Source organism: Cladophialophora immunda, assembly GCF_000835495.1.
Source record: "Cladophialophora immunda strain CBS 83496 unplaced genomic scaffold supercont1.6, whole genome shotgun sequence".
In the NCBI taxonomy this organism is placed as follows: Eukaryota; Fungi; Ascomycota; class Eurotiomycetes; order Chaetothyriales; family Herpotrichiellaceae; genus Cladophialophora; species Cladophialophora immunda.
The window spans coordinates 2,932,402-2,955,656 of NW_015622546.1; the positions used below are offsets into that span (position 1 = coordinate 2,932,402).

General features: G+C 50.5%; 5 protein-coding genes across 5 annotated transcripts; 2 read left to right on the forward strand and 3 right to left on the reverse strand.

Annotated features, from left to right (window-relative positions):
- Nucleotides 1-6,326: 6,326 nt before the first annotated feature.
- On the reverse strand, nt 6,327-7,216 carry PV07_10521 (uncharacterized protein). Its single transcript, XM_016397856.1, has one exon. It carries the CDS (start codon nt 7,086-7,088, stop codon nt 6,555-6,557), a length of 534 nt encoding a protein of 177 aa, XP_016245047.1. The 5' UTR covers nt 7,089-7,216; the 3' UTR covers nt 6,327-6,554.
- A 2,239-nt stretch (nt 7,217-9,455) lies between these two features.
- On the reverse strand, nt 9,456-11,846 carry PV07_10522 (uncharacterized protein). Its single transcript, XM_016397857.1, has 4 exons — nt 11,750-11,846; nt 9,931-11,546; nt 9,597-9,866; nt 9,456-9,552 (listed from the first exon to the last, which is right to left on the reverse strand). Exons 2-3 carry the CDS (start codon nt 11,448-11,450, stop codon nt 9,659-9,661), a joined length of 1,728 nt encoding a protein of 575 aa, XP_016245048.1. The 5' UTR covers nt 11,451-11,546; nt 11,750-11,846; the 3' UTR covers nt 9,456-9,552; nt 9,597-9,658.
- Nucleotides 11,847-12,075: 229 nt separating this feature from the next.
- Nucleotides 12,076-12,467, forward strand: PV07_10523 (uncharacterized protein; the record flags this gene model as incomplete). Its single annotated transcript, XM_016397858.1, has 2 exons — nt 12,076-12,196; nt 12,319-12,467. The coding sequence occupies 2 exons, from the start codon at nt 12,076-12,078 to the stop codon at nt 12,465-12,467; spliced, it is 270 nt and encodes an 89-aa protein (XP_016245049.1).
- A 125-nt stretch (nt 12,468-12,592) lies between these two features.
- Nucleotides 12,593-16,125, forward strand: PV07_10524 (uncharacterized protein; the record flags this gene model as incomplete). Its single annotated transcript, XM_016397859.1, has 3 exons — nt 12,593-14,142; nt 14,475-14,714; nt 14,766-16,125. 3 exons carry the CDS (start codon nt 12,593-12,595, stop codon nt 16,123-16,125), a joined length of 3,150 nt encoding a protein of 1,049 aa, XP_016245050.1.
- Nucleotides 16,126-16,776: 651 nt separating this feature from the next.
- On the reverse strand, nt 16,777-18,099 carry PV07_10525 (uncharacterized protein). The gene has a single exon (XM_016397860.1). It carries the CDS (start codon nt 17,606-17,608, stop codon nt 16,913-16,915), a length of 696 nt encoding a protein of 231 aa, XP_016245051.1. The 5' UTR covers nt 17,609-18,099; the 3' UTR covers nt 16,777-16,912.
- Nucleotides 18,100-23,255: the final 5,156 nt, after the last annotated feature.

The following is a 23,255-nucleotide window of genomic DNA, read 5'->3' on the forward strand; positions in this document are numbered from 1 at the left end:
AGTCCTCCCAGAACCGACTAAGACAGAAACCATTTCGATAAAACAACAGATCAAAGCCCACACATCTTGCGATCGACCTCGGCGAGTACCCGCAAAAACCTCCGGTGCTTGGTATAATAAAGCTCTAAGGCAGTGGCTATGCGATAAGCTTCTACCGTAGAAATGCTTTGATATTCCAAAATCAGTAATGACAACGTTGTCACCATGAATCAATATATTCCCAGGCTTCAGGTCCTTATGCTTGATTTCATGGTCATGAATAAATCTGAGGCCCGCTGCAAGACAGCCAAACCACCGCTGCATCGTTAGCCGACCCCTAACTGTGAGTGGTCCATCCAGAAAATCCTCAAGATCACATTCCGCCAATGGAGACAGGATGATGTGGCCTTCGTTGGTGGGGTCGATGTAGTGACCGAGTATTTGTACAATATGCCAACGTGCACCTTTTCGCAGCTTTAGGAGACACTCGATTTCTTTTTCGTACGCCTCACGGCATTGTTCCACTGTAATCCAAATCGTCTTGCAAGCAAGCCATTGCCTGCGGATTTTCACCGTCTGGATTGTCGCATTATGTCCAGACCCAATTTGTTTGCCTTTTTTTTCAATCGTATCTATCGCTTCTTGACCAATATTGTCGCCCTGAAATATCGATTCCGTATTGAGTGTTTGTGTACTCTCGTTGATCTTCTTCAGGTCAAGGTCTTCGAAATCCTGTTCCACCAAGTCATGATGTTTCAGATTTCGGACGGAGCGACTTTTTTCGTGGTCTGAAGATTTCGAGTGTATATCTAAGCGATCCATAATGATTACGAGGGTAGGCTTCGTTGAGACGGAAATGACTAGTTGGGAAATGGAGGCCTCTGGAAAAGTTTTCAATAAACGCACTTAAATCCCGGCGTATTATATATAGAGGTTTGCAGGAGATTCTCAACCTCGTTTTGCATAAATGGCGATGTAGGCCAGTTGAGACACTTCCGCACAAACACCCGCCACAGCGCCGTACGTCTTTTTTGCTTAGCTATTGTTATTCGCTATCCTCCCTCGCTAGTAGTGTAGAAGTGGATAGTCTGAAAGACGTTGCTGTTATCATACCTAATGCCTTATGGTGGAAGATAAATAGAAGGCGTCAGCTAGGGGCTCCGTGGCGCAGAATTTGCGTGTCAGTATAGCTAGCATAATGACAATGGTTGGTAACGGTGCATTTATACATCTCGGGAGGCTGTCGCACGAAAAATACGAGGTATATTGGTGCCACGAGAACTTTATTGGGCCACACCGCATTGTGATTTTGTGGCCATTGGGTGCCCTATTGCAAAGGCTAGGCTGAGGTTACAAGGAAATGTTACGCAGCAGCGTCGAGGCAGGGAATCTGCGAGGTTCCCTCCAGTGCAGGGGGGCTCAGGAAGGCTCATCGACTCCAGCGGCCAACTGACTCTCAACGGCGGTCGCCATAACGGTCGCCGCACAGGCAGCAACTGTGACCAGCCTCTGAATCGGCGAGGCATTTGACGATTTTGCAGACCAGTTCCGCATTCGTTCAGTAGTGTGCTGATCAGCCAACGACTTACTTTGACATTTCCTGCCTCCCTGTCGGTGTTGTTGCCTACGAAATGGTTGGCTCTCGATGATCGATAATAGCCACCCTCCAGTTTCATAAGAGGCACGGACCCTAGGATCCGGCCAACAGCTGTTAGATGCAAACGGGAGGCGTAGGAGGTGTGATTGTCATGATTTGCATGTCTATTGGCCCTCTCCATATGTTGAGAATATTACGTCCTCTTTCGACACGCTGCCTTGGTCACATTCCGTGCTCCATCACCTAGTGGCTTTCGTGGCAGATCCGAATGAATGGGACAAAAAGCAGAAGGCTGGGTAGCAAGGCTCAGTGATCACATGCCGAGCGCATGGCCCTCTACTGTGGCGTGGGAATGGGAGGCCTGGTCAACTCACTGCAGCCAGGCAAGCAGGGGTCATCGACAGCCTGCGGCTGTCCCCCCAGTTCTCCTATATAACCCATCGCCTGCCCAAGCCCCCTCCCTGCATTTATGTCAGCCAAAGCCTCTTATTCATCTTATCAACAGTGCCATTGACCTCAAAAGCCTGTCCCTAAAGCGTCGAACCCATAACAAATTCTACGGCACAGGATATATTTTGATATTGAGGTCCGCATTCCCCTTGTTCACATCTTCTCCTGTCTGTCGTACAGGCCTCCTTTGCCACCTCCCCATTCGTACAATTCGGCAAACGGCATCGGGTCAACGTTCAGGAGGATGGGAGAGATGGTACCACAGTATTCGACGACTCTTCAAACCCAAATAAGTCCAGGACCTTTTCCAGGAGGAATAAGGTATCAACCAAATCCGTATCCTGCTCGCAGCAGTCCAGCGTTTTCTTTCCCAGCCCAAGAGGGTTCATACCCAGGCCAAAACATGTCAGCGTATTGCCATGAAAGCCCGAGCACTACACAGCAAGATGGGCCTTCATTTCACGAAACCACTGTTCTCTATCCTATGTTGACACTCCGAAATCAACGTTTGATGCCAGAAATTATGGCTTCCATACAGAAAGGATTTTTCCAGGTGGACAGAAAATGGACTTGCTACCGCCGAAACTACTTTACAGTAACATGTTCTTTTGGATTCCGAAATGGCATCGTGGATGGGCCATTCTATCTCAATAGAAATGGCTCCGAAGAGTTGATCCATCAGTTTACTGTGTCAGTCACTGCAAAGACCGCCATAACCAGTAACGGTGAGAGTAAAGCCCGAGGTCTCGTTCAACATACCCCTAAACGGGACAAGGCGACAGTTCCTGGCCGCCATCCTATTGCGCCGTCCCCCAACCATGCTGTTGGTCCCAACGGCACATACCCGAGTGCCGGGCATGTTTATGGGGGGCCAAACCATCTCCATCCAGGTATCATGGGCCCCTTTTCAGGCTTCGAAAACCCCGGCACCAATTCGATTCCGACTTCACATACATTTGAGAGAATCCAGTTCCAGAAAGCCACCGCCAACAACGTCAACAACGGTAAACGGCGTGCGCAGCAGCAATATTTTTTGGTGGTGGTTGAGCTTTCCGCAAATATCGGAAGGCAGAGTGACGAAAACTGGGTCGTGATAGCGACCAAGGAATCTGACCCTATAGTGGTGCGTGGCCGATCGCCCGTCCATTACAAGGACAATGGACGGCGAGATAGCCAGGCTAGCATGGATCCCGACCGCGGAACAGGGCATGGGAGCGATGGGCATGCCGGTCCACTTTCATCAGGCAGCTACGGGCACACTCATACTTCAATGGATTGGATGGGAAGTCATCGACAGGGAGGCCATTTCGGAGGCTCCAACTACCGTCACGGCCACGCCTCCACTACTCGCTATTTCCCGGCGAGCTTGGTGTCCTCAAACACCCTGGCTGGAACGTCAACAGAAGTTGAAGTCAGCCTCTGTGATTCCCGTACTGTAAAGTCGGCTTGCACCCTATCGTTGGAAGCCAGTGACGATGTTATGTTCAGCAGCCTTGACCGCGAGGGCACAAGCCGCAAGAGGCCTTTCGAGGACGCCGGAGAGGGGGAGCATCTGCGCTTCCCATTACCGGGGCCATTCACCGATAGCATGACATCGCTCGTCGACTTTTCGGCCAAGCGCTTTAAGCTGAAACGTAAAGAGGCGGAAGATGCCGACATAATCTTCTTCTAACTGAACTTCGAGCTCATAGAGAAAACACTGAAGACTCGCAATAGCCCTTCGCGCAGAGAATGTGTTAATCCCAATAAGTATCGTCTCTTCGTCCCTCACCAGTCATTCGATGTGACAGCACGTCCCCTCCCCGAACCATGGGATGCCTGCAGGTATGCGAGCATCAGCGGACATTATGATATGTAGGGTGACAATATCAGCCATGTTCAAAGGACCCCTGAAGGTTGGCGGACTGTACACATAACACAATCCCGGCATGACGACTTGGAGGCAGCTAGGGTACATGTTGGGTTGTTTCAACGTCTTTGACTGGACAATTAGGAATTCAAGAGGCTGGAACTTGATGCCCAATTGCCGCTCACATCGAATAGTGTGGATGGGAGACGAGGAGCGAGCACCACCAAGGCCATCATTGTTGTGGAGCTTATGTGTAGCTAAGGCAACTCGTCGAAAGAGGAGACTGGAGGGTGGTTGGTATTTTTCATCGAGAGCCAACCATTTCCTAGGGGGGCAATACCGATAGTAAGGTAGGAAGTGTCAAAGCTTAAATAGTTGGCTGGTATGAGACATTAAGCGAAGGCCCGTACAGTCTATGCGGCACTGTGCTTCAAACCTCAGAACGCCTCACCGGTTGAGAGGCTGGTCATCGCAGTTGCCTGTTCGGCAACCGTTATCCGTAAAACTTGTTAGATTCCCAACCGTAACCCATAAGTGGCCAAAGGTCACTCAGGACCCACCAGTGCATTGTACAACCCGATTCACAGAAGGGGGATGCGTGTCAACAGTTTTTGAAAGCCAACCAACACAGACCGGGTGGCGTTGAGATCAAACCAGTAAGGCTTACGATACAGGACGAAAGCAGTGCCGGTACTGACCTAGACGCCAACAGGAGGACGACGGCAAAAAGTGTCAGTTAAAGTGATAGTTAAGGATCAAGCTGGTTGTGACCTCGACGCTTTTTGCTTCCTTTCCACACAAGGCGGCAGCACAAAGTAACAGCCATCTTTTGGCAAGACATGCGATCTCCATTCTGAGAATATCCTTTCGACGAGTTGTCTTTGTTAGATCGCTTTCCTTCATCAGCGGCGGCATCGTCCTGGGTATCGACTGGGTTGTCATCGCCCAGCACAATCGGGTTGTCTAGGAGAATGCGTCAGAATACACCTTGCGCGTACGTGCACGAAAGATCTCCTTTTACGCACCTTGAGTAGAGCTAACTACCTTCAGCGACTCTTTGATGATCTTCAGTCGATTTAGGTCGACTTTGGTAACTTTTCTCGTCCTCCCGCTTGCAGTCCTTTGCAGTTCTATCTGTGATCATATGGGGTTTATTCTTATAGGCTCCGCAGCAAGGTCGAAACTGGTCCGCGTCTGTAGGACACTGCCAATTTGGATGGATATTATTGCCGCAAAACTCGCATTTGGAGGTCTCTTCCGTAGGCATATTGCCTGCGGATTGCTCGGTGGATATTTGACAGGTAGTGGGAAGTTGAGAACTGTTCTAGTGTGCTTGTACGCAAAAATGCATAAAGGAGAGTTGATATAGTTGAATTACGCGCGCAGAGAGGACAATACCGATCATCCACATAGGGACCTGCGTTTGTCCCAAGATAAAGGGCGTCACCGCCGTGTTCGTATGCGACTCCGTGGCCAGAAGAAGACGATCCTATTGGGTGAAGATTGAAATCTGGCCCAACCTCGCAAGCAGCACATTTGGCTCCCTGGTTGTTCCATAATCAAACGTGGGTTGGTTTCTGTCTCTCCCCTTTTCGCGTTGCCACATTGTCTAACAACAAATCCTTTGAGGGTCTAGCCGATCTTGGCGGCATGGGAGGGTCCATTCTGTCGCAGCCTGGAATCGACTATGCTTTGTTTACTTACGGTGACAACTCGAAACTGGCCGAATGACAATTCCCTAGAGGATACGTGCCTCCCTGTCGGTAAATGCTGGTAGATACTGATATGTCGAGTCCTAGTGGGTTACAAAAAGCTGAGTCGTACCGGATTTTGGTGGTTGTCACGCCCAAAAAAATCCACTCTGGCAATCGGCACGGGATGCGACTGAGGAGGTTTTTCAGCAGCAGCCCAAAACTTTAAGCAATCCCCCTTTTCACAAGACAGTCTACGCTCTATATAACTCTTTTGAACTGGTCAAGAGTAGATATGTCCAACGAGAAGATAATAGAATTCAGGAGCTCAAGGGCGATCTGATCAAGGGCACCGAGAGTTGCACGACGTCTCGTCCACCAACATTTCTCGAAGGGTGACTTGTCACACACGCTGGCGAGGTTTGGAGCTGCTTCTTCCGACAGCGGCGGGGCGATATGCTTGCTATCGCTGGCATCCGCAAGACACCAGTAAACTGCCAAGAGATGTAAAACCTTCCGAATCGACCACCATCCGCCCACTTCCACTCTCGGTTGACTTTGATTCCAGTCACAGGCAAACGTGATCCAGTAAGGGACCGCGAAATGGTGGTTGGGGCCGATATAATCGATGTTGCAGGAATGAGGGACGTGGATAACTATTCAACAGATCCTGTAAAATCCCCAAGGAATAGCATTCGTTCGTCTGTCAATGTCTTATCCCTCAATAAGCAGGATCATTGGGATCGAACATTCAGAGTATCTCAAGGACAATTCTTTTAGATTTCACTCACTGATCTCGTCAATGAAGATCACTAGATGACCAATTGTGGATTCTTAATATCGCTCGAGGGTAATACTAGAGAGTGCAGAAGTATATGGACTTCTTCCAAAAACCTAGGGTCCTTCTCCGTCTTCATTCACCAAGGGATCCCGGACCCTTGACATCCTGCCACGTTGAACATGTGCCGTAACGCCGTTCGCATACAAATCAGTCACCGTCCTCATTTCCCACATTTGCCTCTTCTCCGACTGTTGGAGTATTTGGAGGTGCTGTATCTCCGAGCCTTTTGATTAGGCTTGCCACCTCCTGCCACAGGCAGGTGATCCATTCACCACTGTGTAGCTGAACTGCGATGAGGGATTCATCCGCAGAGCAGACCTGAAACTTCTTCGTGGCCATGCAAGACAGCTTTACCCGCCAGTAGAGGCGTGCCGGTGCGCTTGTCGTATGAACTTCTCCGGTTTGAAGTTCTAATTCGGGAGTCTCATGCCAGCGATCAATGAAGGTCATTGCGATGGCTTGCGCTTCAGAGAGGGCGTCGTCAATGTGTGTACCCAGTATACGGTGCAGGTCAACCAACGTGTTGATTGCATCCTGAATGAATATCGGTGCATACGGTGGTGGTGTGGGTCGATATGCTGATAGTGTCATAAAATCACGACATAGAGGACTTTTGAGTATGACCGAGGGGGGCTGCCACAGTTGCGCATGCCACAGGACTTCGAAATACTTGTAATCCATTTTAATAATGACGTGGACTCAGAAAATCAAGGAGGAAGAAAAGAAAAGAAAAAGCAAAAGCAATTGCCAGTCTCGAAGCTTCAGAAGAGCTGTTCCATACTTGTGGGCATATTAAATAGGGATCCAGGTTGAACTCCTCAGTGAAACAGGAGTAACCTCCCGCCACCTCATTTCTCATGGCGTGTAAATATCGCCGTCGCCGCGCAGGCAACAACCATGACCAGCCTTTCGTGAGGCATTTAATAGCTTGAAGTGCGCTGCGACAGTGGTGTGCTAGGACTGTACAGCCAACGATCTGCCCTTTGACACTTCCTGCCACCCCGTGGGTATTTGCTTCCTGCAAAATGGTTGGCCCTCGATGATCGATAATAACCATCCTCTAGTTTCGTAAAGACCTGTGGACACTAGCATCTGGCCACCGACTTTCCAGATGCATACGAGAGGAGTCAAACGTCATGGTTGGCGGCTCTATATCGGAGAATTTCATTTTGTCACATCCTAAACTAAACCTGATGTTGCCTGTCACATCATTGAGGTAAATATTCGGTTATGATTGGCTTTTAGTTTTAAACTTTGTTTTGGGCTTTTATGCAGAAGACTGGACCGGAAAGATTCGATTCCTGCTATTTGTTCTATTGCGTCTCAGAGCAGCGCCCGGGAACAGTTAACTTACTAGTCGTCGCATTGGGAACAGCGTCGACCAACCTCAATCGCTGAGGTACTCATGCTAGTTAGGTATTTCATCCGTTCCGCAACACAGGGTTGTTTGAATGGTACTAGTCGACGGGCTCCAGCCCCTGGGATTCTCACCAGCTGAATCCATGTCATCTGAAATGGTTGGCTGTGGTTGGCTGTGGTTGGCTGTGGTTGGCTGTGGTTGGCTGTGGTTGGCTGTGGTTGGCTGTGGTTGGCTCGGCCGTTCCATGCAGGCCGCTGAATTCGCCTTTCCGTAGCTCTTAAGAATGCGAAAGGCTGGATCAACAGCAGACTAGAAGACGATAGGCTGCCGGGCAACAACGATGACTAGCCTCTCAAACCGTGAGGCATTTAATGGTTTAGAGCACAGTGAGGTCCAGGCTTGTCCAGGTTTTCGTTCAGTGGTGTGTTAAGACCAGCCGTCCATTTGCCTTTGACACTCCCTGCCTCCCTGTCGGCATTACGTCCTGGGAAATGGTTGGCTCTCGATGATCGATAACAACCACCCTTCAGTTTCATCACCTGCTCTTCAGACAAGTTGCCCCGCTGGTTGGGCACTCGTGACACTTTGAACCCAATGATCACAGTTCGTCCGTCAATCTTAACCCTGCTACATATCTGCCATGCCAACCAAAGTCGTATTGCTCCCCTGTAAATGGTTTGGCTCTCGATGACAGATACAGTATCCTCCTCTAGTTGTTTTAGAGCCTGGCTCGTGTTCACCCTCGTCCCTCGCCTGCCGGCTTTTAAAAATGGACGTCGTGACGGTCGCCGAACAGGCATTGCAATGCGCTCTGGGTGCTAACACCAGCTAACGATTGCTGCTGACGCCTATCTCCCTGCCGGTATCGCTCCCTGCGGAAGTGGCTGGCTCTCGGTGATCAATCAAAAATCACCTCTAGTTTCGCAAGAGGCACGGACCCTATGGTCCGGCCACCAGTATTTCACAGTTGAGATGATTGTCAGTCCTTGTTGGGCTGATCTTGTGTTGGCCATGCAAGCTCCGCTTTCTTTCACGAGACGAGCAACTGTTGCAACACCCAGGTAGATCAGCCCTAATCCGGGCTCCTACTAGTGCTTCATATTAGCTGTAGGTTACACCCTATATAGGCTCCCCATTTGATTTATTTCTGGCGCGGAGACAGAAGATGTATACAGGGTGGAGAATTGCGGAAGTAGGTAATCCGCTCACCTCTGCAGCAATACGGATAGAGAGGCAGGAAATGTAAATTGCTAATGGTTGTCAGGCATTGGCAGACTAGCGAGCGAAGGCCTGCTTGAAACGCATGCCTGTGCGGCGACCACAGGTCTGCAGGGAAAGAGCAACCCCGCAAGGAACAAGAAGTCGTACAAGGCTAGGTCACGTGATGCCACGTGATCTCCAAGAGATGGTATGGCGACCCGAACGGTATGGGCAGCATACCAACATACCAACACACCATTCCCAGTCGCCTGTTCGGGAAATACCTCACAAGTATATAGCTACGCTCATTACCCTTCCATAGTTACACTCTCTCGTAGCCAACTCATGTCATCTAACTGACTAAAATGTTCTTCAGTTACTTGACTACTCATACCTTGCGCCTACTGGACCCAGCTCATGCAGTAAAGGATCTGTGACTGTCTTCACAATGAAACATGTTGAACACGAGCAGCTGTCGCATTGCTATTGCGCTGCAATAAGAACTATCTAGCGAGCTGGAAAAAGTAGTCTTTCATTACCCCAAAATTTTGGCTTTGCCATACTTGGGCCTTCGTTTATAGGAATCTAGCTCAATTAATTCGTGGCTTGACAAATCCATCAGAACTCACTTGAAATCTCAAACCCCAGCTCAAAGTCGACGACGTATCGGGCCAGCGACTGTTACGAGAACTTAGGGGTTCCAGGTGCGTCGTTTTCCTGCCTTGTTGTTTCCATCCGTGTTCTGATTGAGGACTTTACGGAGTCTGGGGTCAAGACGATCTTCAGCCGAGTGATGTTGCCGTACGTGACGCTTCAAGTTGTCGGGCCGAGGATACCTGTGTTGCTGATCGGGACAAAAAGGACATATATACCCAGGAGACCTATGAACCAAGCCATGTCTGTTGGGGAGTGGAAGCAGTTAGCAATGGATTGAGAGTCTGTTTTCAAAATGGATCGTCCCACCTGATCATCTCGTTCTTCCTCTTAAAGCCCAGACCACCATACCCTCGAGGACAATCTTTGACAGGACAGAAGTGAGTTCGCTCGTTAGAATGGACATTCATATGGCTGTTTAACAGGTATTGAGTGTGAAATGGCGGGGCATTACATCCTTCGGATGTGCACTTGAAACGGCCTAGCGAAAAGTGGGCTCTTGCGGCGGCGTTGCCGGCCACCCCGGACTGAGACACAGATGGACATTTTGGTTGCGATTTAGACTGTGGCTCGGGCTCAAGCTCCGGCTGAGATTCAAGCTCAGATTCAAGTTCGGAGAATTGGGATTCGGTGTCGGGATTAGTCTGCGATTCAGCTGAGGTTGAAGGTTGAGGTTCGGGCTCCGGAGGAGACTGATGGTGGGACTGAGGCTTCGATCGCGCTGTAGGCTGAGTCTGAGGTATGAATCGAACTTCACCTTGAGATTTCAGATCGGTTTCTTGGGCAGAGAAGTGCTGCGTCCTGCTGTCCTCCTCTTGCTCCTCTCGATCGCGCTCATGTAGAGCCGTCAACGAAGAGGGACCAGAGGAGGGCGTGATGATTGACGAAGTATAATCTGGAAATGCTGACGCTTTGGAATTCCCAGCTGTTGTCCATGAGTTGCTGTAAGACGGCGGACCCGGAGATGCATGAGTGGCAAATTGGCTCGATAAAGGCCGAATCATGCTCGGACACAGGCCAAGTCTGTCTAGAGATGGGAGCGTCATGTAATTCGCTAGACCTGCGGGTGAATAACGTGCTGGAGACCGCTGTTGTATGGCTGGCAAGGTGGAATCTGGATGTGCATCACGGGGCGATATTGCATACTTCCCAAGAATATGTGACTTGAGGATTGAGTCGTCATCTTGATCGCCGTGGATTATGTTGAATTGAGTTTTAAACAGATCTACTTGCTTGGACGCTGTATGGAAAGCTTGAGCCTGTCTTTTGGGCTTTTGGATAGCTTGCTCAGGCTTTGGAGGCGGCCGTACCCGTTGCTCTTCAGGCACAACGACTGGGCTGCTAATCATGGGGAAGTCATCGTCGTCGTCAGGACCATCAGGGTTGGCGAGTAAGGCCGTCCTCGTAACCGGCCTTGATTTGGTTCGGACCAAGTTTGCTCCATGTCGAATCACCCTCCTGGGCCCCTTCCTTTGTCTTTGGCTGGCCTGAGCCTCACCCTCCTCCTGCTCCTCCTCTTCTGATTGACTTCTTGCGTCCATCGGCTCTTGCTGTGCCTGGCTAGCGAGTGTGCACAAGGAAAGATTCAGTAAGCCGTCGGCAAAGGTGCGGTTGGCTCGACCCTTCCGAGCTATCGGTCTCGCCTGATGCCTCACCGCTTTTGTATCCTCCGCCTCCGAGGAATCCGAGGATTGTTCGCTGACGCCTACAAGAGGTGCAGGGCTATATCGTGGTTCGTACTTCGGGTTTACTGGCTCAAGTAATGGACTTCGAGAAGGTGCAAGGATGTCCCGCTCCAAGTCGAAAAAGGTGTCTTGATCCCGAGACATGAGTGAATCTGACAGACCGTCCAACAAACCGGTTGAGGTTGCAGCCCTAAGATAAGCAGGAGAAAATGTTGACTATCGAGGCAAACGTCGATGTCTCTAGCTCATGTCAGTGTGAGAAAATTTTCAATAAGGATCTGGACGTGCTATTGCCCGTGTTCGATGGACCGCAGGATGTTCCAATTCACCGCAACAAGGAAAAGGTAGTGAGGGAGGGGAAGGGAAGAAACCCCAAACTCAAAATGTTCCAGTGTCTTTCGTACTCGGAGCAAAGACGAAAGAGGAAGGGAAGACAATCATACCTGAAGCAAAAAAGGGTCCTTAGCGGCAAGAGTGATCAGCCACTTGGGATGAGGTTCTTGAGGCTCTGGCGGGGCGGTAGAGTATAAGGGCCAGTTCGGGCTCAAGTTAAAGCGTGAAGGGTAGAAATGAGAATTATATGGTGACTGGTAGCTAATAAGTAGACGTACAAGCGCCCAGACCCCACCTGTTTGGGGCGTGACCCTGGGAAGAGTGGTTGTCACTCGCGGACGGACAAAAGCTTGTCGTTCCCCGTCGACGCAGTCGGTCATATATCTCCGCCTATGTCTCTTTGTGACCTTACGTCGCCATTTCCCCCTCCTCTACCATGGCTTCCCTATTACCGTCGAATGCCATGTCCTCTCGGTTCGTACAGCTACCGTTCGATGTTCACCATCAAATCGCAACCAAGCTCGATGTCCGTTCTTTCGATAACTTGGCCAGGACATGTAAGTCTCTACGTCGACATCTCCAGGATGAGAATACCGCAAAACATGCTATACAGGTGCAATTCCCCTTCTGACTTCATCTGCAAATTTGGGGGTTTTGCCCCTTTAACTGACCATGTCAGGCGAGTCTACGGCAACGTCTTTGGGTCCAGCTCGCCCTATCTCCAGCGCAACCCGGGCCCAGGCAGACCCTCGCTCGCGTCGTCGACTCCCAATCGGCTTTGCAACAGGCATCTCCATACTCAGCCTGTATTATAGCATATGCGAGTAGTTTCTCGTACAATTTCGGAATTTTATGTTATACCTCTGCGAATAGTCTCCGCATTCTAAACTTCAACAATCGTCGAGGCACCGAGGTCTTTGATAGCAGCGTCTTCACCGATCCTGCAGGCGATTATGTCGGTCCAGGTCCAGAGTTACGCCGAGGGCATAGTGGTTCTCCTGTGTGACTTTGGGCCCTTTGGCCAGTACGCTTTTGCATTGAATATAGCGGATAACAGATCCTCCATTCTCTTGGGGAACAATGGCCATCCTCGCGTCCTCTTATGTACGCGAATCCGCTCCAGTAACAAGCTTTTCGTCAGGAACAATGACCACTTTATGGTCTTGGGCTGGCACTCGGCGACCGGCAGCCACAACCACGAATGGCTACTGGATGTCTACAGTCTCTACAGTCTGGACACGGGCGATGCTATGAAGGCCCGGCCGCTGCAGCTGCCGGATTTCTACGGCTCCGAGATAGGGTCCACGGTCTGCTTCACCATCCACCAGGGCGAATTCTACGCGATCACGAGCCAGACGAACTGCGAGAGCGAGGAGGTCGACTGGACGAGCTACTACCACGTTGTCAAGTTCCGGCTGGACGACCCAGACCCGGAACTGACTATCAAGCTCATCTGGCGGAGACAGCACCTCGAGGCCCCCATCAACGATGCCTGGAACGACCTGGGCTTCCAGATCGACCGCTCGACGGGCGAGCTCCTGGTGGTCGAGGAGAGGAAGGAGTGGCTCAACGGCGGCAGCCGGTCCATCAGGACGTACTACACGCAACCCATCGGCCGCGCGGACTTTAAGGACCTGAAGGAAGGGCTGCGGCATCCGCCTAACGATCGCCTCAGCGTCACACTCGACGAGCACAGTAACAGTCGATGCGAGGAGCCTATAGTGCGTGCAGATAGATACGTTCAGGCCGAGTTCCAAGCAGATGCGAGTGAGGAGCAGACGGCTAAAGAATACATCCGATCCCGGACCAAGTGGAACGGATACTCGTTCAACGCGCAGGCTTTTATCGATCTCGTGACGGACGAGGCGGTCATGGAAGGCGAATGGCGGCCCCGGCAACGCATCAAGTTACGCGTGGTCAGCAGGCAGGAACTCAGTCCTCTGGTGCGAGACGCGACGAACGGGGGTTCTGTAGCTTTGGTGCTTCGCAAGCGCACACGGAATCGCGAGGGCCAGGAGATGGAGGACGGAGAGCGAGCCTTCACACCGAGCACCGTCTCTCTTTGGCCCCCGGACGACGCACCCCAGGGTTTGGACGCAATCCTCTGCCCCGAGGGTCGAGCCGGAGACGTCAAAGCCATGCTGGGAGACGAGGGCATCGTATACATGGCCGGTCCGCCTCGCGAGCCGGGGTCGGCGGAGCGGGCTCTGGTCTTTGTCTGCTTCGACCCGACCTTCGGGTTCCAGGGGATGCAGCGGCTCGATGGGAGGTCGGCCGTGCCGAAATCGGAAAGGAAGAGAAAGATGGAGTGCTACGAATATGACGAGACACAGCATACTGTCCATTTGGGCGGCCAGGACCAGCGCCAGAGCCAGGGAATTGACGTCGATCTCACGGATCCCACGGAGAGGCAGAAGCTGGAAGCCCGAGATGTGGGGGATTCAACTTCTTCCCCGTCTAGGAGCGACGAGCCGGAAATCACCGCCGGCGGGCAACGAAATAAGTTGGTACGAGCTGACTTGGCCGAGGACTTACCTTCGACGTTGCAGTCTAAGAGTTCGTTGCTGGCGAGCGCGAACTCGAGGTTACCGCCATCATCAGCCGGGCGTCCTCAGCCCGCCTCAAAATCAATTCCACTCCAGAGTTCCACGACAGGAGAGGCGCCTCTAGTTACCTGACAATGTGTCTCCCCCACCCAAACCTAGGAGACAAGGTGTTTTCTCTCATTTGCTTAGCCACCGATGTGCAGAGCTTCCTGCAACGCAGCCGCCAGGGAAGCGGCATCTCAACGGTTGCACTACAAAAGCAAGCAGATTGACTTGACCAAATGTTTAGAGCCATTCGGCGGCTGCACCAGCTCGCGAAAACATCCGCAATCACCGAGAGACAGTTCGTCAGCACCCAGGCTACCAGAATGAACTTCTCACAACCTTTCGAAGAGGAGCGACTTCCGTGGTACGACTCAGATCAATTTTATCCCGTGCGCATCGGCGAGATATTCCACTCCAAATATAAAGTGGTGGGGAAGCTCGGGTACGGTGCGCACTCTACAGTTTGGCTTTGCCGAAACATGAAGTATGTGATACTTTCGGATCTAGTCTCATACACCGCTGACTTCTTGTACAGAGCTACTGGCTTTGTGGCCATAAAAGTCTGCACCCGAGAAGTTGCCAAATCCCCACGCATTCATCGAGAGCTGCAATTTTACGAGCATGTCAGCTCCCTCAATTCGGAGCATTATGGCCAAGCTTACATTCGTGGCCTCTTTGAGACATTCACAATTAACGGTCCCACCGGTCAACACTTGTGCCTAGTCCACCCCCCGATGCACATGACTATTCGAGAACTTCAGCACCAAAATCCGTCCCATCGGCTCAATGAGCAGATTTTGAAGTGGACTCTGTTCAATTTACTCAGCGCGCTTTCCTTTCTACATGATGAAGCTAAGGTGACACATACAGGTAACTTATTGTGGCCACGATATCCCGTCGACCTTTGTGACAGAGCAGGCGATGAAGCGACTGCACGGGCCGATATCATGTCCATCATTGCGGGCGAATCGAGGAAAAAGCATTATTACGCGTCCGACCGCCTATTCAACCACCTGAAGCCGCTCGCCGACGACCTACCCCAACCCAAACCAGACTTGTATGACGGCGCTTTTCCCCAACAAATCGATCGGAGAGTCCGCCGTGATCTCGGAAAGCACATTGTCCCATGCAACAACACCTCTCTGCCGGCAGCGCCAAACTTTTTCCTGGAGGGAAAGAGTGAGGGTGGGCGTGCCGACGTCGCCAAGCGGCAAGCCTGTCACGACGGGGCGATCGGCGCCCGAGTGATGCACAGTCTCCAGAATTACCAATCGGCAGAACCCATATACGACGGCAACGCCTACAGTTTCTCGGCCACTTACCACCAAGGCACCGCAACGCTACAACTCTATGCTCACCATCTGACGCCGCCCAAGGCGCCTGGAGAACCTCCCGAGTGTCATATGAGTCAGCTGAAGGGATTTCAAATGACCAGCGATAGGGAAACATTTGTGAAGGGAGCCGGTGGTTTCCGCTACAACCGGGATCGGGCCAAAACCGATCGAGACAATTTCATCGATCACGCAAACCAGATAGCCCGACGGGCACCTGCGGAAACTCCGTCAACCACATTGACGGACAGCCGTACGTCCCTGTCAGTGCTCCAAGAAGACGAATCTGATACTTCTGCCGATGAACTCGTTGCCGAACAAACGACTGCCAAACGCACGAGACATGCTACTGTGGAGCAATCAAGGCATGCCGCTATGCCACCAGCAGCGGCGTCCTACTCCGCCAGACACCTCAGTATCATCTCTCGGCAACCAACGACGAGCGCACACTATGTGCAATCCAGTGCACGTTCGGGGCAAGCACTTGAGGGTGGAAAAAGTCGGAGGCAAATCAGGCCTACGCGGAAGGTCCTGGATAACACTTACACCGATAGTATACGTTAGAGACGATAAGGTGGTTATAAGTGCCTTACACAATTATCTCGTGATAGGGGAGACAAATTGCTTACTCGCCCTTCCCATCTTCGACATAATTACCACTACCATTTGCAAGGCACCGTTGCTGCAGTTATTACCCTAGGCGTCCTGGCCAATAGCTGTCTAGATCATTACCATATAGAGCCCGAACTGAAACCTAGCCGTGTGGACACGCCCTGGCGTACAAGGCTCCTTCACGTGATCAGACGTATGCCTCCCTTTTTGTAGGGTTTGAGGTAGAAAAATGAAAATGAGAGGGGGAGGGCCGGTTGACCCTGACAACCATTTGAAAACACCACGGTTATCTGTAGTTGACCTCGACTATGTCAATCACGTAACAGGGATCCTTTGAGTTTTCTAGTTCTGGTGAACCTCGGAAAGTAGGTGACTTCCAGAGGACGCGTTGGAGAAACAGACATCACATTCGAGATTTAAGGAGGCAGGGGAGTTCTCGAGATTTACCATCTCTAGCCTGATTGGGGAGTGTGGAACGTCGAATTAATAGCAGCAACAAAATACTATCGGAATCTTTTCATCTACATGCACCATGTAGTTGTTAGCAGATGCCTGAATTTCCTTATAAATAGAGATTCAAATTTAACGAGAGCGAAGACGCACCACAGCTTCCAGTCCGCGTACTACTTTGCTTCGACATTGAGTTGTTTCCACCATGCAAGAAGGATAGAAAATCAAATCCACCTCAGCGTTCAACCAACTTGACCTGACAAAGGCCGTAAACACCAGGTCCACCAAATCATTCTGGAAGGCATAGCTCACAGTCCAATACTGTCCTCTTCGAGATTACCAGTGTTCTCAGTTCATCCTCATCCTCGAACTCCTTTTGCGCATCCCCTTGGGCTTTCATGCACGATTTTCCGCAGGCTGAAGGGTTGCCTCTGTGACTATAAATGCCTCTCGGGCAGATATAGACCTTTCTGGTTATCCAAGTTGGATTATACTCCACCCGCAAATCTGAATAGCACGATTTGGCTAGTTGCTTGGATCCCTCATACTCTTGAGCTGAATATTCAATTTTCACCGCCTTTTCGTATTCTTTGTTTCTAAGCCAGTCCATCAGGCGCTCGATCTGGAATTGCTGGGCCTCTCCTAGCAATGCTTGATACATGCCGTAATCGTGCCCTCCGAAGCTACTATAGAAGATCGGGAGGGCACCAGAGCGAAGATAGCGGAGAATATAAGGGAACAGAGCCCCGTCGGCATCGACAAAATATGATCCGTCAGCTTGGACGCGTTGCCATTGAGGCGAGAGCAGACTGGCGAAAAAAGGACTTTTAGCTGTTAAGGTGGAGCGGAAGGTGGTGAAGCGTTGCTCGCCCACCTGGAGAGTAATCGGGTTACCTGTCGTAGGGGGGAAGGGTGTATTCTGTTGGTCATCTAAGATGTTGATATTGTCGTCGCTTTGGTCCTGAGGCTGCTCATCTGTCGACATCTTCAGGCACAATGGTTCCGTAGAGGTGGGAGGAGAGATAGAATAAATCGGGAAATATTTCTTGCGGAAACTGCTGTGATAGATGTTTTACTAAATTTGATGTCTAGATCCAAGGCTTCCTTCGGTAGAAGCTAAATCTCGAGGGTACAGTACAGTGTCGTATTGATCGCTCAGCTGGCCTACTGTAAAGCGTTCCGGTGATCTCTTCCACCAGCAAGGGGACCGACTCTTGTTGTGGTGGCCCATTATCGATCATTGAGATCCAACCATTGGAGAGGCATTGTCGCAAGTCCGGGCGGCTAGGATGGCACCAGCAGGCAACAGTGTTTCAATTTCGACGCAAGGGGACCAATGGAAGGTCCCCTCCAGGCAACTCCTTCCTTTGCCGTGCGTAGGTGAACAGGCAGTTTTCAGACGACCAGGATCCGGAGACGTTAATGTACGAGGTAGGTTGGCCGAGGAACAGACCCTTAATGATCGCTTCAATCGTGTTGAGTTCGTAGTCCGCGTCTTGACAGAAGTATAAACAAAGTCTCTTTATAGGCTAGCGCTAATTGTGGCTGCTTTAGGCGACAGCTCTCCAATGCCAAGATGTTAAGTTGATTCGTTCCGAGGTAGGTACGGAGTAGATCATCTGCATCTATGGCTTCCTCGCCACCGCCTGAAGACGCTCGAACTCTTGGCGTTGTCAAAATGGAAAGTAAAGCGAGGCGCCGACTTATTGTAATTAAACGTGCCTGCCCGACACAGCTTGTCGCCACATATTCCTGAATTCAATTACACACTTAGGAGTGAGTCCCTCCCTGTCGGTAAATGCTGGTAGATACTGATATGTCGAGCCCTAGTGGGTGACAAAAAGCCTGAGGCGTACCGGATTTTGGTGGTTGTCACACCCAAAAGCCCACTCTGGCAATCGGCGACTGAGGAGGTTATTTCATCAGCAGCCCAAAACCTCAAGCAATCGCCCTTTTCACAAGAATATAAAGGCGACATACCGACTCAACTCCTGGCAGTGCATAAATGGCCCTGTATGATAAATATCGTGTTCGACATCTTCAACGATTCCTACAATCCAAGATTGTCTCATCTCCTAGAGCACAATAATCTTCCTGTTGCTGCGGTCCGCTTCAGCCGAACAGTCTCGGTGACAAGAGTCAATGACAGTCTACGCTCTAGAGTTAACAGGGAAATTGCCATGGCTCACAACTTTAATGGCGAGAATAGCCAGCCACCCTTTTTCGAAGATCATACAGATGGCAAGATACCAGAATATCAGGAACCGAGGGATCTTTCTCTACTCCTGGAAGAGTAATGGAGGCACTTGGGCTATCTCACTTGTGTTGAGAATGATCTGTACCTAGTCTTAATTTCTATCTGTCATCTATTCGAAGTAATTCGATTTGCTGAAAACCCATCCAGTTTCACTTCTTAGAGTCCAACCCGTAAACTCAGCTTTATCGTTGCTTTCGGCGATTATGAGGCGTAACTTGACAGTGAGGAGTTAGTTTCCATTTAATACTTGGATTTTAGCTTACCTTGTCTGAATCAGGAGGAGTGGGAAGACTGCAAGTAGCACACACTCCAGTGCGGTCCGTCGTGTTTTGGCCCGGAATAAGAGGACACATCTGACCGCAAGAAACTCGCGTAGCTCGATAGACTGTGTTACACGTTCGGCATATCCAACGGGAAAAAAGACACATCTAAATTCTTAGATTAATAGGCAGATCGCCCTTTGGGGAGACTTACTTTCGCGCACAATTTAGAAGGTCGACTTGCGTTTGCAGAACAAACCCCTTTGAAACGTTCAAAAGTCTATTTAAATATCTTTCCTCTGTCGAAGATCTGCCTCCTCGAAACATCCTAGCACCGGAAATAGCATGCTGGCAGCATGCATGTAGAAAAACTTGATGGCTGGGAAATTGTAGGCAGCAGTGTGACGCTGCCTTCTACCCGGTGACTCAATGCCATGCAGCGGATATTCGTTCTTCATTTCATGAAAATTTCGTGACAGTGTTCCGGGACTATGCGGACTGGAACCCTATGCCTCGTAGTGGTTGACGCGAGCCACACCTCTAGATGTCCCTGGTATATTCCGCAGTCCTGAGGCCATTGACGGATCAAGAACTCTTTCAACGGCTCCCCTGTGATGTGACTCAAATGGTAAAGAAAGGCTGATCTGGGTGGTGTGTCGTCAACCCACCCGACTATGACCAGTCTCAACCAGTGAGGCACTAATGCATCAGGTTCTGGAGCTGATGATGTGAACTAAGGCAACTCGTCGGAAGGAGAGCTGACATTCTCAATACGAAGGTGGAGAAGTATCTATCATCGAGAGCCAACCATTTCACAGAGGAGCATTATCGATAGGAAGGGAGGAAATGTAAATGGCCGGCATTGGCGGCCCACTGAGCGAATGCCTGTATTCCACTGTCCTTGGAACGGTCAAATGCCTCACCGGTTGAGAGGCTGGTCATCATTGTCGCCCCAGCGCCCGACGAATGTAATGGCGACCGCCCGCGAAAATTGGTAGGCTCGGTCCCAGGGGCGGATGAGAACTCGCGGCGCACTTCGCTACATCGTTCGATAGGACCTTGAAGAAGTGTAAGCGTTGACCAATCAGCATTGGTCACTTGTGCCAATGAGTTCAAAATTTTGGTTTGGTCGCCGCCAGGCTTATAAAGAGTAAGTCCGACAAATTTATATGGTGGATCGAGCAGCTGAAGTAGCCGCCTCGACCATCGCCTCACGGAACCCGTTGGGGCCATCCTACTGGCGCCTCAAGAGGGGCGTCTAGGCTCGGCCAACGCAACCTACTGCTGAAGCATTCAGTAGCGCCTACTTGTGGGTTTAGTATCTCTTGCCTTGCATCACGGCGGAACGAGGCACAAGAGACCAAGGCAACTCTCCGGAAGAGGAGACGATATCAGTGGATCGAGAGGATTGAACAATTCGGAGGGGCGCAATGCTCCAAAATCTGCGACTAGGATGGTGCGCGGCTGGCGACACGCATTCCATCCACGACTTGTCCTCGAGTGATCAGCTTCTTTGCACCGTATTCGGATTCTTGTGGGGTCACTGCTAGACAAGGGGATTCACGTCTTTGACTGGATCATGCAAAAATTCCAGCGGTTGGGGCTGGGGCTAGAGGAGGACGAGGTGAAATCACCGAGGAATCAAAGCACGTATTGAGACCGGGGACCTTCCCTCCGCAGAAGCCAAAGCGATGACAGGTATCGCCAGAGTGAAGTGCCTACCTGATGGGGATCGGCCAGACCATCAGCACCTCGGAAGATGTCCAACAAGCTTTCCCGCCGACAAGGATTCGAACTGGGCGATCCTGGAATTCCAGAGGTTGGAGCCTGACGGCTAGGAGACGACACCACCAGCTTATGGAGCCCAGGATGTGACTGAGGCAATTGGTCGAAAGGGAAGATGATGTTCTCAATATGGGGATGGAGGGTATCTGTCATCCAGAGCCAACCATTTCACCGGGATCAATACCGACAGGAGGCAGGAAATGTAAATGGCAGATGGTTGGATGGCATTGGCAGACACCTGAGCGAAAGTCTGCTTGAAACCCATTATCTCCCAGGTAAAGGCCTATAAGAGACTTATCGAAGCACGCTTATACCGCATGGCGATAGTGACGTAGGTAGCGTAGGGAATAATTCGAGACCACCAGAATCATCTTAGTTTACTGTTGACAAATCTGACTTTTCGGGACCTTCGTTTCAACGTCGATGAGTCCAGGTCAAGGCTACTGAGAAATCTAATCTGAGCACGTGACCGGACTAGAGGCGCGCGAGGAACTACTTAATTGTAGCCGCGACCAGTAACTCGATTAAGATCCTATACGATCGCATTATGGTGGGCCCTATCTCGATCCTAAAGATAGATAAGTACACCGATAGCAACCCCTATGAACTACTGACTAGGGTCTGGGACGAGTTTAGGAACTCGTAAGGTAGCCGCGTAGGCATTAACTAGTACGGGTGGCAGCTACGTTTACGGTCACGATCACGAACCTCAACATTAATATAAGACTGTAGTGTTAGAGCTCTGAGATAAGTGCCAGAAAAATACGCCGTCCCACGTTTAACAGATATCTACCTCTCGGCCCAACTCGAAATGGAGGAGACTTTACGTTATGATTTTCATGTTCAAAAAGGACCTTATTATGAGAGTATATACTAGGTCGAACTTTATTCCGTACATAGAGAGGCTTATAGATTTAACTTCCCAACAGATTGCGTAACGGTCGAGAGTTAGTCCAAATCAGCCGATTCTATTTTCTCACTAGCGGTAGATTTACCAATAGAATCAACCGAAACAGGATATGTCACCTTTCCAGGGAATAGAGACTAATCTAGTAAACAGTAATTAACAATATTTTCTAAACAGACTAGGCTCATCGGAAAGGGCGGTGGTAGGCTAGACGACCTATAACAAGTGTAAGCATATTTCAGAAAATCAGAAACTTAAATACTTATTCCGGTTAATAGTTAGTCCTCGAGCCATATGCTAACCCCTACAATCAAAGTTTAGACTCTACGACAGCCTAATACGACTAAGAGTTACAGAGTGAACCTATAATGCAAGTCGACTTTATAATTTTAAAGCGTATATCTTCAACAGCTTCGGCATGACTCCCTCCGTCGGAAGACGATGGACTACGGGGCGATTCGTAGCGAGAGCCCGCTAAGCAGGACGACTTACAATGGTTACGATCAGAAACGATATCACCTCGTGTTAAGCCAGTCTGCAATTTTACCTAGCCGAAATCCCTACAACTTATTCAGTTAGGACTTCGCTTACGCACCTCTATCAAGACAGATGTAAGTGTTCGAAGCTCCCAGCCTCAACATCATATCGAGAGAGAGTAGTTCTGCAAACCGCCTAGAAGGTTCTGCATTAGCTCTTAGTTAAGTCTTAAGCTCCTCGTCCTAGACAGTGTGCCAGGCGGCGAAATAAAGTGTCAAATGGAGCGCCCATCTGTAAAGATGTTTTTCCATACCTGCTACTGCCATCATTGCCGACAGAATGTTCAGAAAGGCGCATCGCGCACTCCCCAAGGATACAGCCATCCAACGAAAGAAACCCAACACAAGTCCAAAACGCCACATATAGCTTTGAACCGATCACTCCTAGCTGGCAACATTCGCAAAGCTCCATCGGTTTGTCGAGGAGGACCGATCAATCGAGACGGTGGTTCATGTATTAGTGAACTGCCCCAATTCGAGGACGCTCAGATAGCGGCTACAGAAGAAGGTAGGTGACGCAATGTACAGCATCGCATTTATGCTCGGGGGTTGAGGCAGGCGGCCTACCAGTTAAACCAGCAAGTAAACAGCCAGGCGAGCTTCCACACATGCATCCCTAGCAGAGATGAGGTGGGGGGGATCGTTTTCTCCCGGCCGTAGAGTCGATACAGTACGATGGCGAGAAAACGTCAGTTATAGTGATAGTTAGGGCCAAGGATCAAGCAGGTTGTGACCTCGCCGCTTTTTGCTTCCTTTCTATACGAGGCGGCAGCTCAAATGATAGCCATCTCTAGCCCAGATATGCGATCCTTCATTCTGAGAATATCCTTTCGACGAACGTCGTCGTGGGTATCAACCGGTTGGTCATCGCCCAGCACAATCTGGTT

Bases quoted from the DNA above. Each gene is read 5' to 3' on its own strand.
- PV07_10521 (XM_016397856.1), bottom strand. From the start codon at position 7,088: ATGGATTACAAGTATTTCGAAGTCCTGTGGCATGCGCAACTGTGGCAG.
- PV07_10522 (XM_016397857.1), bottom strand. From the start codon at position 11,450: ATGTCTCGGGATCAAGACACCTTTTTCGACTTGGAGCGGGACATCCTT. The intron at 9,867-9,930 runs GTGGGACGATCC...ACTCCCCAACAG, and splicing joins AGGAAGAACGAGATGATCAG to ACATGGCTTGGTTCATAGGT.
- PV07_10525 (XM_016397860.1), bottom strand. From the start codon at position 17,608: ATGTCGACAGATGAGCAGCCTCAGGACCAAAGCGACGACAATATCAAC.